The sequence below is a fragment of the Apteryx rowi genome, unplaced genomic scaffold, assembly GCF_003343035.1.
Source record: "Apteryx rowi isolate R43461 unplaced genomic scaffold, aptRow1 scaffold_6, whole genome shotgun sequence".
NCBI classification, from domain to species: Eukaryota; Metazoa; Chordata; class Aves; order Apterygiformes; family Apterygidae; genus Apteryx; species Apteryx rowi.
In genome coordinates, this window is record NW_020450871.1 from 6487404 (window position 1) to 6501893 (window position 14490).

At 36.6% G+C, this 14490-nt stretch overlaps 1 protein-coding gene across 2 annotated transcripts in view; it reads right to left on the bottom strand.

Annotated features, from left to right (window-relative positions):
- Window positions 1-2215: 2215 nt before the first annotated feature.
- LMTK2 (lemur tyrosine kinase 2) overlaps window positions 2216-14490 on the bottom strand; it is a 44750-nt gene continuing 32475 nt past the window's right edge. The window contains exons 10-15 of one of the 2 annotated variants that reach the window (XR_003256236.1): window positions 14092-14241; window positions 10925-13838; window positions 9438-9573; window positions 7504-7752; window positions 6226-6353; window positions 2216-5227 (exon numbers count right to left, since the gene is read on the bottom strand). Coding sequence is in view for 1 of the 2 variants with exons in the window: in XM_026083058.1 (XP_025938843.1) it covers window positions 6325-6353; window positions 7504-7752; window positions 9438-9573; window positions 10925-13838; window positions 14092-14241 (3478 nt within the window). In the remaining variant the exon portion in view is untranslated. Of the gene's footprint in view, window positions 6354-7503; window positions 7753-9437; window positions 9574-10924; window positions 13839-14091; window positions 14242-14490 lie in introns of both variants that reach the window. The other variant, XM_026083058.1, reaches the window with a different exon arrangement.

Below are 14490 nucleotides of genomic sequence, written 5' to 3' on the forward strand. Positions count from 1 at the left end.
AGCGGCGGCGGGGGCGGGCCCGGCGGGCGGGCGGGCGAGGTGAAGGTCTTCAGCAGCTTCCCTCGCCTCCACGGAAAGCCTTAGAGGTGTTTTTTTGTTGTTGTTGTTGTTTTTGTTTTTTTTTTGTTTTTTGTTTTTTTTAAGTTCCCCAGGTGGAGACGGGGCTATAAGAGGTGACAGATCTTCACCGCAGCTGCTGGACAGATCAGCAGATCAGTAAGAGTTAGGTGATGGCTAAAACCACGGCATTTTGTCCAAAACCTGCCTTTCTAAAACACGATAGGGCAGAAGATTTACAATCCTGCACTGCACGATCAACCCCTCTCCAAAAAGGTGATCCAGGTTTTAAAGCGCTTCCCTGTGGGAAGCGGGGGTCCCAGCAAGGCTGCAGCGCTCGCGTGGCCCCTCCGTGCTGCGCTGCTCCAGCAGCCGCGCAGGGGTTTGCCAGGTCTCCACTCCACAAGCCCACATACGGGGTGAAGCAGTGAGCCTACACCGCCGGGGCCTGTTCCCCTAGCCGCACGGTGAAGAGGACAGCAGCACAAGCTGCTGCATACAGGCAATAGGGATTTTCCACATGCCACCCAGAAATAAAAGCATAAAACAAAGCACTACCTGACCTTAAACAGTCATTTTACAATATAAAAATGTCTAAAAGCTCTGCAGAAGTATTGTAGCCTTCCCCTCCTGCCCCAAATGACATGCCCCCCACACACCAGTTTATTCTTTAAGTGGTCCTTCAAAACCTCCCTTAAAATCAGGTTTAGCTTTCAAAGACAGATGGTATGAAGTCCTCCCTTTTCACTTTAAGTGAAGAATTGCAGTCTTAAATCCTAATAGTATCTTAACACAAGCACCTCACAACCAGCTCATCCATGCCCAGATCCAACATCGCAGCTCCCCTTTGCAAATCCAAGGAACTGGTTTCACCTGAGGCAGTTTGCTTACACCTCAGCATTTCAAGGTTTAAGACAACTAAAATTCAGCCTGGCCTCGCAGCACTGATCTGCCAGGTTTTGGGGTCTTCTCAATGAAGACAAAGGTGCAGCCGGGGCTGGACTCCTGGGACAGCACCCCAGCAGCAGAGATGGTGCTGGCACCAGGCTGGTGGAGGCTTAGCCACACAGATCAAAGCATAAATGAGTATTTTCACTGTAGGAGGGGTAAGTTTATACTTACTTCAGTAGGTGAAGTGTCCAGGGGTGGGAGAGGAGGAAAAATCTGGCTCAGTTCTCTGTTCTGCCCTGGGCTGTGCAAGTTATCCTATTGCCCGTGTGACAGAGACCCAGAGACGAAGCACTTCTATCCCATACAAGATGGTTGATGATGGTCGAGATTGTGAGTACTCATCTTCTTTGGCAGTAGGTTCTGTATGAGATGACCAGTAAGTGCCATGGGATCTTTGACATCTGTTCTTGATAGTGACCAGTGTCTTGGTCAAATTTCAGTCCTGTAGTTATATTTTACCTCATTAAGTCACCTTGATATCAGTTTCTCATTCCAAGGTTTCAACAGTTGCCAGGACTCAGAACAGCTGTGATACAACTGGGGGGGCTTCTACAACAGCCTCCACTAACTACTTACACCATGTTTCATCACAGTCTTAGTGGTTAACAGGTTAAGAGGAAAACACAGGTCTTTTCCCTCTCCTGCCTCAAGTAGTGCCAGGACTTAAGTAATCTGAATCTCATGAGAAAGAAGCTACCAATATGCATAAGTACTTCATTTACCTGGAGATCTTCAGTTAGTTCAGCACATGACTTAGATTTAAAAGAAAAAAAAAATCTTACTCCTCTTCTAGAAATAAACTCAATATTAACAGTGAGAACATAAATCATTAATCTGTTCTCTGAAGGGTGAAACTGTGAAATCTGCACTCCCTTCCTAGAGAGGCTGAGTTATAGGAATAAAAGCAATAATAAATTTCAAAAGTTATGTTCTGTTTGTATTTTGAGTATTGCTTCTCTACTGACAGCATATACATGTCACCTGCTGGTCAATTAAAGGTGACACTAGAAGAAGTTAGAAGGTGACTACACTATTTAATAAAGACCCATTTGCAGGGACTGGAGCTTTGAGCATTTAAGGTACAAAAAAGTATGTTCTAAACCTCTGGACACTAACAAATATCTCTTATGATAACCAACTAGACTATAGTGTAGACCTAATCTACTGTTGGTATCTGTGTAAGAATGAACAAACATAGACAAAGAGATTATAAATATATAACTGTATTTTATTTTAATATTAAATATTTTTAAATTACAAGCAATTTATTGAATCACACTATGCATGATAATCAATATACAGTAGAAATTACAATTTAAAAATGTACACAATTTAAAGACATTTTGACCTGAAATTTCATTAACTATGATATATTGCCATAAACCTCATACCTGTATTAAATTACAATAGGAAAACCTCATACCTATGATTTTGTTACATAGTTTCTCATTTACAAATAGAATTAAACATTATATATACACACATCAGTACCATTTATCATTTAAGTTACACCTACAACTGTGCAAGTTCAAACAATTTCATAAACAAAACTAACTGTAAGTCATATTCAAGTTTCTGAAAAACAGGCTGCTGGTATTACAAATACTTATTTTCAATAAGTTTATATGATGTTTGACTCTCCTCTAGATTTCTTCCAGTCTTGTACCAAAACCCATTAACATACAAGGATATTTCTGTATGACTTAAAGCTGAAGTAATTTTGTACACTCCATTCTTATTTTAAGGCTATTTCTTATAAGGCTAATATACTTTGATTCCACCTTTTACCAACTTCAACAAAAATAGCCATGTCACTAACACCTGACAATGCTGACATTTTAGCATAGTGCTTAATCATTTTAAAAAAATGTCTTCCTACCAACCAGCCTCCTCATGAAAAAAGATTTAGTACTACATAAAAATCTGCTAAAAATACTGATAAAAAGAATGAGGCTTAAATGGCTTTCATTAGTGCATCAACAAGGATATGAAAAAAACAGTTAATCAGTTTGTTTCCATGGAAATGGCAGTTTCCATAAATGCAGTTATACATGCAACTTATCTGCAGCTTTGGGATTGGGGAGAGTACAGGTGCTTCCATTAAAACAGGACACTTCTCATTTCATTGGCTTCTCACTACAGATCCTCCTTTTTAACAAACTTCCTTAGGTGGGAAATCAGATCATTTAAATAACTTTACTAGCCAAATTGAGACAATGCCTTCAATATTTGAGTAATCTAGGTTTTCTACTAGAGAAGGAATTAAAATGGAACCAGTCCTCATAATAAACCATTGAAAATAGATACATGTACTTCTAAAACAGAAACCATGCTTAAGTAGCTAGTGCAAGAAATTACATATAGTTTAATGTATGACTCATGACAAACTCCCTTATTAAAATGTAAAGTGTTGGAATTACTAATTTATCTTCATTGTGCAACCGACTGCTCAGTGGATTTATTTAAATATTGCTAGTAGTTGATCTGATTTTAACCATATATTTTTTCCAAAAAAAGGCCTTTTAGATTATTGTAATCCAGCCTATTGGATTACTGAAATTAAAATCCATAGTTTAAGTGTGGTGAGTCAACTTTAAATATTTCTTTTTCTTCATTGTATAGCTAAAAAGGATGTTACCTTGCTTAGTACCATACGCATTCCAACCCATTCTGGAAAATATGCTCCTTTGGCAATTCATTAGCGAAGAGTCCATTTGGACAAAGGAGTAAACTTTCACTTTATATAAGATTTTCTTTAAACCTTGGTAACTGGAGAACAAAAATCACAGATTTTCATTAAGCTAAGGAAATTCCTTATGTGCAGGATGAAATACTGCACATTTGTATGAGATTAATTTAAATATTTGACTTCCCGGAATTACAAGAACGAAAAAGCACAACCAAGTTGTAACGTTCAGAAGTATAAGCTTTTATTTAACCTTGAACTGTGTTCTAAATCAAGCAGTTCAAAATTAAGGTTGAACTCCAGGTCTGATCCTTTAGATTTTTCACTACATGTAAGGCAGATAAGCCCACACATTCTTTGCAGACCACTTACGGAGTTTCATTCTTAGGTTTGAATTTTCCTGCTTAATTTCTGATAACATGAGAATTATAGAAAACATAGATGAGATATCCTAATCTAGCTGTATTCAAGGAATTTAGCGTTGGTATTATGGAATTAGTAAGCTATAACACTTTGTGCACCAAGTCTATTACCTGTATTTCAGCAGATGTTGAGTAGCACACAGCTTCTTTAAGCCCTCTAAAGTACATACTGTAAGCATGTACTAAGAACTACTTGGCTTTGCCTCGTAAATCATGTGTTGGGAAAAGTCCATGAAAAATTCTGTTCCTCACTTCATACTGAAGTACAGTTCTGACCAAGTTCTGAACCCGAGTGCCTCATCAGAACAGCTCATCTCAACAATATATTGGCAACTTTAAATAACTTTCTGTAACTAAATAATTTCCTTTTGATTGGTATGGAAAACCATTCTAGTCTTAAGGGCTAAATAATGCTGGAGAAAAAAATAACTTTATAGTCCTGTCATTTAAAACACATTTAAAAAAAATCAAAATGCATATAGAGGTATACCACACAGAAGCTTAACACATGTGAAAATATCTAGTCCTCCCATGCTTTGGGTGATCAAAATTCTCTGCTGACTGGATATAAACACAGAGCACTTGGACTAGCATTACACTGAAGGCCTAACCAAAAAAGCCACTAAAATACCAAATGCTTTAAAACCAGGTAGACTGTTCCTGTCAGTGTTTCCCACAGATCCATGGCTGCATAAGGCATTCCAGGAGGCCAGAGATTTGTTCCTCAATTGAACTCACTTTGGGGTAGTAATTAAAGATTTTTTCAAGCAACTTAAAGGATTAAATTAGCTAAACGTATGAAGGTTAAGAACAAAACAAAAGAAGAAACACAGGTGAGAAAACCAACATTGTATTCCCTTCCCTACGGACAGCTTCAGAACAAACTTTACCTTGCCTCTTTGGGTCAGTGCGCGTTTCAAGATACACCATGGAGCCCTGCAGACAATAGGTCTGGCTTATAAAGGGTATGAAATATGAGCGCCAGTTGACTACCACTTTGGATCAAGACTTTATTCAAATGCTTGAATTATTAACCATTAATCTAATTCTCAATTGTAATAAAATCACTGAGAGGTAGATATACCACAGGCCTCTGAATGGCAGCTCCAATCTGCAGTCAGGAGGAGAAAACAGAGGGCTTCAAAATTCACAGAATGAATAAGCAAAGGGCCAAGTATGCCTAAATCCAGTCTACAGAAATTAATTTTTAGAAGATTCATATATTCCATCAAGTTTTTTTTTTTTTTACTTTTTTTGTACAGTTTTTCGCCCTTTTCTCTCCAAAGCAGAAATTGTAATGAAAACTGGAAGTCCTTTAAGTATGATAGTCAAATGCTATCACTGTTTAAGCAGTCAGTAAGATCATATTCAGGAATGAAGAGACATCATCTCTCATCTAAAAATTAATTCCAGAGTATATCAGATATTCTTTTCCAGTTTCCTATAAAACATGAACACTAACAATTGATAATCATCATTTAGAAATGGTACTGAATATAAGATTTCAGCAAGTCTAACGTAACACTCAGAAGTTATGTATGTTTTACAAGTACCGTGCATAGCAAAGGCTACAAAAAGGACAAATTAAACTGGATAACTGGGCCAATTCAACTTGTCTTATTTTCCTTGAAAAATTTAAGATTTTAATTCTGTACATCATCAGGAAATAGAGGAAGAATAATCCATAGTGCAATTGTAATAAGCGAAGTAATATGTAGTGATATCTTTTTGAATAAATATGGCTCACTACTGATCAACTATCATTCATACAGTTTCAGCAACACAGCCACCTGTTGCACAGGACAGTTATACACAAGTCTACAACAGGTGTATGTTCAAATAGATAATGAACTACATGGAAAAATATAAAAAGAATATTATACAATCTCATACATAAACCAGACTGTAGTGTAATTGCTTTACTTATTTCTTAAATTATCTGAAAAATACTTCAAGTACTTGAAAACAGCGGCAGAATCATCTTTCAATGAAAAGCAAAATTGCACTGATTTAAAAATACATTACAAAGTTAAATACACATTCAAATCAATGTCCTGATTTAACATTGCTTTCAGTGTTTACTTTCATTTCTTAGTACTTCTTGATTACCTGCGTTACTCCAGGAGATCCAGAGTTTAGATAAAGAAGTTTCAGACACAGAGCGTATGTGTCCTATGTATGTAATCCCAGGAAGAAGTTTTAATTCATTTAATCTTTTTCTCCATCTTCACTGCTTCCTATCAGGAGAGGAAAGGTCATAAGGTACAGGGGAAATCCTTCTGCACAAACTCTCACTTCTTTGCAAGACTTTTCCTAGAACTTGGCATTCTGCAGTTTTGCATTTCCAAGTATTGGTTAATATTTCTCTAGAGCTTTCAACTACTGTTAACATTTGGTACATTTATACATAGACATCTGCTTAAATCACACAGTTCAATGTCACTTCTTAGGACACATAAGGCAATGTAGTATCTCCAAAATAAACTCTTATCTGTCAGTTATTAAGCAAACATTTTTTAATCAGTAAGCACAATACAAGAACAATACAACTCTATATAACACTGATTACATTTAGGACATTGACCATCAGCAAGGCTCAGCACTCAGTAATATTTATCTTTATAATACAGTATTTTAATCAAGATTAATAATATGCTAAACTGATTTAAGTCTGCTCATTTTTTCTCATAACCAAAGATATAAAGCTTAAAAATCATTTTGTTAGAGGCAAGAAGGTTCCGTTAATAAATACTGCTACTACCCAACACTGCTATGAACAGATTGTTAGTCTCCCCTAACAAGGGGACTATCCTATTCACAGCTCTAGAAAACATGGTGCAATTCTTGATACAATTCTTGATACAACCTCAAGAATGCACTTCCTAAAAAGTAATTATAAAGAGAAACTGAAATGTAAAATAAGTTTAGACAACAATGGCAGCCAACATATTCCTAGCATCCTCACCCTCTGCAATAAAAATAAGTTGTGACCTCTGACAAGGAAATAACAAGAATTATTAGCTTTCTCTTATTACATTGCCACAGGGTGACAGCTATACAGAAATGCTTAAGAAAGGACTGCATAGATTTCATTTATATAAATATAGTACTAGTTTGGGGAACAGAAAAATTGTGAGTTTGTCCTGTAAATATTCTAGAGAATATTCAGCCACTAGTTATTAGTGATTTGGATGCAAATAATCTCAGTCTAATGAGAAAGGTATGACCTACTGAAATACAATATCAGATGCAACCTTTACAGAATTAAAAATATGCTTATAAATTAAGTATAAAATAGAACAATATTTATCATCTACATTGTTCACATCTGTGAACAAAGCTTTTAATTTGCAGTTTTAAAATAGTTACTTGAACTAAATCACTTACCTCCTTGCTCTATATCTGAATCTGTAAGATGTGTAAGAGAAAAGCTTGCTATGTTTGCAGGAGATATAGAGAATCTGGAATAAGGGGATGAATGTGACCAGTTCTGTTCGAGAGTCCGGGAAGGTGGAGGTGGAGAGAAGTATTTTGATGACTGAAGAGGTGGTTTAGAGCTAATAAGACTATTAGCTGCCTTTGATATAAAGGAGGGCTCTGGAGAAGAGAAGTCATCATCCCATTCAAAACCCCCACCTTAAAAAAAAAAATGGGGGGGGGGAACAATTTACAGTCATATAAAATTACATATAGTTTTAAAAGCAAGTCCCTGAAGACTGCATTAACCCAAAACAAACCTTGTTATAATGTTCCAGACAAAATCCCCTAAGCAGTAGGAACAACATTCATTATCACAGGATTACTGAGGATACCGGTGAATTTTGGAAGCAAAATCTAAACTTAGGAGGCTTTTGATATACCATACGCAAATCATAATACAGCCTTAAAAACATTAACCCTCCCAATGAAAAAGTGTTACTCTTGTTGCAGACACTGTTACTGACAACCATCAGAACTGGAAACTATAGCCTTCTATCTGAAAGTGGTTGGAGAACACCAGCTTTCAAAGCATAGAACATAAATTGTTAAGATAGGCCAATTTGTGTCAAAAAAACCAAAAAAATTTAAACCACTTTCATATGCTCAGTTTTAGATACAGTGTTTATCAATATCAGTTTAAGACCTTATTACACTATATACACACAAAAGTATTTACATGCATGTTCTGAGGAGCTCTCACTGAAAAACTATGGATTCCCAGGCTAAGAGCATTAAGGGTTTGCTTCAAAAGCCAAAAAGGCCAAAGATGATCCAATGCAGTGAGAAAATATTACTTACCGTGTTTTAATATAGAAGTGTTCAGATAACTCAATTTCATTAAGAGAGACTGACTGGAGAATTTATTATTTTATTTCCACTGGAACAATTACAAGCTTTTAGAAATCAAGTTGTTGATGATTGCCATTATTTTAATAAATTGGAAGAGACTTACGGTCTTAGGCCTTTGAATCAGGACATAAGGTACAAAGCTTTCCAACAAATCACACAAGAGATTAAAGAATGCTCCATCAAGTGGTTTTATGCTCACTGCACATGCCTCGGTCTCTACATTTCATTATACTACTACATAATAGAAGAAAGGCTTAAGGGTACTACCTTAATGCAAACAGGAAGGCTAAAGAACTTGCATTTTCCTGCAAGTGGGGGCAGGGGGAATAAAGAGAGAACTTTTGCTAGAAACTTTTGCAGCAATTCTTAATTCCTCCTCTTTGAGCATGGAGTATGTTTACACATAAACAGAGAGGGGAGAGATGGGAAAAAAGAGGAGGTCTGGAAGCAGTGAGACACCAAACTGACAGGGAGAGTCAGTAGGAGACTACATTTGAAACTGAGGTGCACAGCAACTCCCCAGATGCATGACTGAGCTTGCAGAACACTAAACCCAGCTGCTAAGGAAACTGAATCATTTTTTGTTTTACTGAATCCAGGTTTTGGCAGTACAGAAAGAGTCCTCAAAGTCACATGAGTGCTCTAGTGAGATCGCCTAGTAGCACTGGGATGCTGTGATATCCAGACCCACTCTCTAAGTCCAAAAAGATCAAGTCAACCCTGTTATAGTCACGTGGCTCAAAGATTTGTTGTCGACAGTTGGGTTGCTTCTCAAGTTAAGACACACCGATCTATAAACAACCAGTATTATCTTCCGAACACTGGTAATCGATAGGGCTAGTATCTGAACCTAGCTGAAGTATTCCTTAAAAAGCAAAACTGAAGCCAAGATGATGCAGTGAACTTATGAATCACATATTTTTAGGAACATTTCATCAAAACCATGCATAAAACATTCTCAAACACTGCTCTGTATAAATATATTCAAGTACCTTCTTCATCTGTTGAGCTTTCTGAATTCGTAAATCTGTTTAAGTAATTAAAACCCGAAGAAGGAACAGGAGTGCTGCGAGAGCCTTGGCTGTTCAAGTCTGTTGCACGGTTTCCCAGCTCTTTAGTTGGTGTTTCCTAAGGCAACCAAAATAATTTATTTAATTCTTGTGTACACACAATGTACCCATACAGTTGGCTCCTAGGGTTCCAAAACCACCTTATTTTCAATCAAATCTGCTATGGAATTAAGTAGTCTGCTAGCATCTAGTTACTACCATACAACAAAACTTGGAGTTGTAGACTAAGCCTATATAAATACCACTTTCTACAAAAGTTGTATCAAATCTACATTAAAATGCATGCAAGAAATGACTATTATTTATAATATAAAAAGGTATAAAGGAACAAAGCTAAAATATCTTCCAATTAAATAGAAAATAGTTCTCTAATCAGCATGTCACAGGTAGTTGTTTTCTATTAAAAAACTTGTTTAGCTCCATCTCCCAACTTTTTTTTTTTTTGGCCCTTTAATCATACAAATTCTGTCTTCTCTTTATCCTTAAGTATGACTGGTATTTGAAGAAGTCAACATTTTATCGATTACTGCAACGATAAGCAAGAGCTCAAAGAGCACCTTATCACAACAGCTAATTTTTGCCTTCCCCTCTGACAAAGGGATTACTGTTCTACAGAGGCAAAAAAACCCAAACCACACTTGTTTTCTATTCCAAAACACATTGATTCCTAGTATTTATATGCATCATCATAAGCAACATTTTCAAAGCCTGACAATGTGAATGTTCTTTTAAACTCACTACTGGTCTAGCTGCCATAATGTTAAAACACAATGCTCTGTATCAAGTTACAGAAGTTTAAAATTGGTAAAGCAAATAGGGAAACATTATCTTATTGCTAAGTAATGCATGATTATTTTTTTAACTTCTTTTTATAAAAAAAACATTTGAGCTAAAATACCCAAAGTCCTCAAACTCTTTAAACAGATAAGCTAATTCTACAAAATTACATCAACAATTGGTAAGTAAAATCGTATCTGGTGCATAATGATTCTGGCTCATGTATTAAAGTTAAATGCAGCTCTGTGAGCAGCATCAGAATGACATTTTTCAAGAGCAGGTTTCATTCAGTACATGCCATCAAGGTTCTAGAAGCAGTGGAGATTTAGGACTTGACAGCAAACACCCACCCCCATGCAAAACCATGTTTCACTAAGTTAGTGCTATTCTACCATCAGCACACAACTGCATCTAGGTTAAAAAAAAGATTTTTTTTTTTTCTTAGAAGTTTATTCTTTTCTTAAAGTTTAGTCTTTTTTCTTAAAAAAACCCACCTCACACACAAGACTTATCACTTTTCTTTTTTGTCTTGATAAGGTTCTTTATAACAATGTATCTACAAATATTACACTATTTCACCATGACTTGTTTAAAAAAACCTGTAACTTAGTAATTAAAAAGATAAAGGATACCTGATCAAACAGATAGACTGTGACATCATCGAAGAATGTTACAGCCTTTCTCTCATTTTTCCAGTGCTCAAGTTGACTTTCATTTTTAGGAGATTTTGGAAGTTTCAGCAAGCTTCTCAGATGCTTCCCATCATCCTTGTCAGTAAGTATCTCAGGTACTTGATGAACAGTTTCATCTTCACTGTCAGAACTCAGACTATGCATATGAAAAGTCCTCATATCATCCTCAGAATCACTGTTTTCATCTTCTTCATCTGCATCATCACCATCTTCTAAATCAAGCATTCCAGAAACATCAAGTTTGCCGAGGTATTTTCCTTCAATATCTGGCTCTTTCAGTTTTGGACCTTCAATGGGACAGAAGGACTTCTCACCGTTACTTGAATCTGAAGGACTGTGCATGTCATGCACTGACTTTAAGTCTCTGTGTGAAAGAAGTTCTGATGTATTAGTGCCAACACAAGAGACACTTTTGTGAGACACCTCAGACAGTTTTATTTCATTCCTGAAGTTATTTTCCACTGATTTTTTCAATGAATTAATCGTTGCCTCAGCCCACTTATCAGGACACCCCTGTATCATTACATCTGTCTCTTGCATCTCTAGCTTGTGATTTAGTTCTAATTTTGTATTTTGATTATTGGTATCCTGGTAATTTCTTAGATCACGCTTTTGCTCTGCCTCTTCAAAAGAGTAATCTTCAGTATTATTCTCTTCTCTATTTGAAGAAATAACATTTGTAGTCTCTCTTGACAGATTTACAGTCTCTTCTGTTTTTTTATCCGGCTCAGAATCATTATCAGAGAAATAGGCAGAGTCTCTATATGAGTTTTGATTTCCACTTACAAAAATCTTTGGGGCTATTTCAAAATTGCTGTTTACTGCATCTACACAAGCTACTTCAGAAACAATTATGACTGGATTAGGAGGTAAAGCACTGACATTGCTGTTGCTGACAGTACATAGTGCAGTATCTGTATTAGAAGCATCCTCAACAGTGATATGGGAAGTCCATTCTGGAGACTCCAGGTTCTCTGTTTCATAGCCACTGTCAGCAGGTTTATCTGGTGGCAAAAGTTTCTGAGGACTTTGGGCTTGTAAAGATTCTAAAACCTCATTTACATCTAAAGAATCCAAAGAGTCAGGTGTCTCTAAGGCTTGTTCTACAGTTTGCGTAGGAGACGAGCTGTCTTCCAAAAGACTATCCTGACTTGTACAATCTGAAGTGGCAACAGAAGTTAGGGTCATCTCTTCAGTAACATCTTTACAGTTCTGAAAATGATTTGATGTTTGTCTTTCCTCCAATAAACCTTCATCTTTTTTTAAAGTGGGTGACTCATTTTGCAAGTTTTTTTTCACATCTTCCTGATCATTACATTTTTCTCTACCAAAACTACCTAAAGTTATTTCACCAGAATTAATAAGCATTCCAGGTTTTATTTGTCCCTCACACTCCATTTCAAGTGCAACACCATAACATGGATTGTTTCCAATATTATGATTTTTGGCATTATTGAATAGCTCTTCTTGACAGAGATTATCAATATTACAGGGCAAGACTTCACTGACTTCCACATTTAACAGTTTTCCTTCATCCTTCAAATGGGAAAGATTTACATGTTTATCACATGACTTATGTGCTACAGATGGACTAGAGGGTGCCTGCATCTCTATAGTAATCTGAGAGTGAGAATTCAAATCTTTATTTATTGTCATTGGATTAAAATTTTCATCTTTCACAGTTTTGAGATTTTCCTGTATTAAAGAAAAGACTTGTGCATTTTCAGCCAACATAGGCACAGGCTCTACAGAGTTCCTGTTTGAGGTTTCTAATATACTTTTTAGAACAGCTTCTGGTTTTTGCCTGAAATCACTGCTGGTTTTGTTAGACAATATCCCCGTTAATAACTTTTTCTCTTGAAGAAATAAGAAATTATCAGAAAGTTCTTCTAAAGTTACCAAGCCAGACTGGTTAGAGGTATTTTCACACAAGGAAACAGTTTCATTTTCACAACTAGAACGCTCCTTCTCAGAAGAACCTACTGCGTTTATAGCGCCCATGTTTGAGTTTAAAGCAGTTGGCTTAAAATCTTTAGGAATATCATTCATTTCAGCTAAGCCAAACATACTTCTATTCATCAATTCTTCTGATCTGTCAATGTCATTAAAGATATTCTGGAAAGGACTTTCTGGACTATCAGCAGCAGGCAAAATTTCCTCTTTAGGATCTGTATTATAATGGAAGAAATCCCCATCAGTACTGGATTCTTCAACATCAAGATCCCTGAGAACCATGAAATGAGAATTTTTGTCTTGTAGAGCCTCTTGATGATCAACTTCTGTAGTTAGTACAACTGACTGGTTATCAAAATTCATGCTGCAGCCACTACCTTTCTCTTCTAATTGGATATAGTAGTCATTTCCAACAGAAAGTTTGTGGGCATCAAACACAGGTAGCACCCCAGGGACAGCAAGTGATGTTTCCTGACCACTTCCATCTTGTGCTCCTGGCCCTTGCTCTGAAAGTGACCTCTCAAAAACCTCCACTGGAAAGAAAATATTTGTGTATGCCATTGCTTCATCAGGATTCACATGACCACATTCATCAAAATGATCATGCTTAGCTGCCTCCCAAATGTATTCAAAGCTGAGACCCTGGCTAGTTTCAGTTACAGTAAGAACTTCTTCCATTTCATGACCAAGTCTATCTCCTGTGAAGTGATCTAAGATTGGAAATGCAGAATTATTTGTTTCTCTATTTGAGGCATTTGGTTTAAGAGCATTCCACTGCTGCTCAAAATCAATCTCCGAGTCCCTTTGGCTTTGCATGCGAAGGTAAGTTAAGAGTCTATGTACTTCTTCTGCTGTTGGTCTCTTTTCTGGAGGTAGCCAGCAGAACTGCAGAACTTCATACCTATACAAAGAAGAAACATGTTTCAATAGGTTCCACACAGAAAAGGAATTTGTAAGGATCAGATATGTAATGAATTGAAGGGTAACAATTAGTATTACTAGCATGAATTTTCACCCATAGCAACTCTTTTTACTGGTTTCTTTGCCAGGAACACGATTTCATGCAGCAATTTTGATGTATTTCTAAGAGAACTGAGTAACCTGAGGAACTTGTTCAGCAGCTTTAAGAATGAATACAAACTAAAAAGAGTTACCATCTATCAGAGTATGGCTGTTCCAGATGTGGCTTGAAGAGTTTAACCTGCTTTTCCTTTATGACATGGAAAAGGACTTCCCTGTCAGAGAAGTCTGAATAAGGTTGAGCAGCATTCTCAAAAAGCTCCCATAACGTTACACCCAGTGACCTGAAAAAGAACAGCAAATGACAGTATGTTTACATTCTAAGGACTGTTTTCAAGTTGCTTTGCTAAGAAAGTAAGGGTTATAGAAAGCATAATTGTCAAGATGGAACAAATAACACTTTCCCACTGGCTTCACAATAACTTCAGAACTTGTAAACTCATTTCAGCTGCATCTGACAGAATGCTAGAAGCCTCAAGAACAAAGTTCCTTGAAGGCAACGCCAAGGAAGGCAAAGACTACAGGCCTCAAAT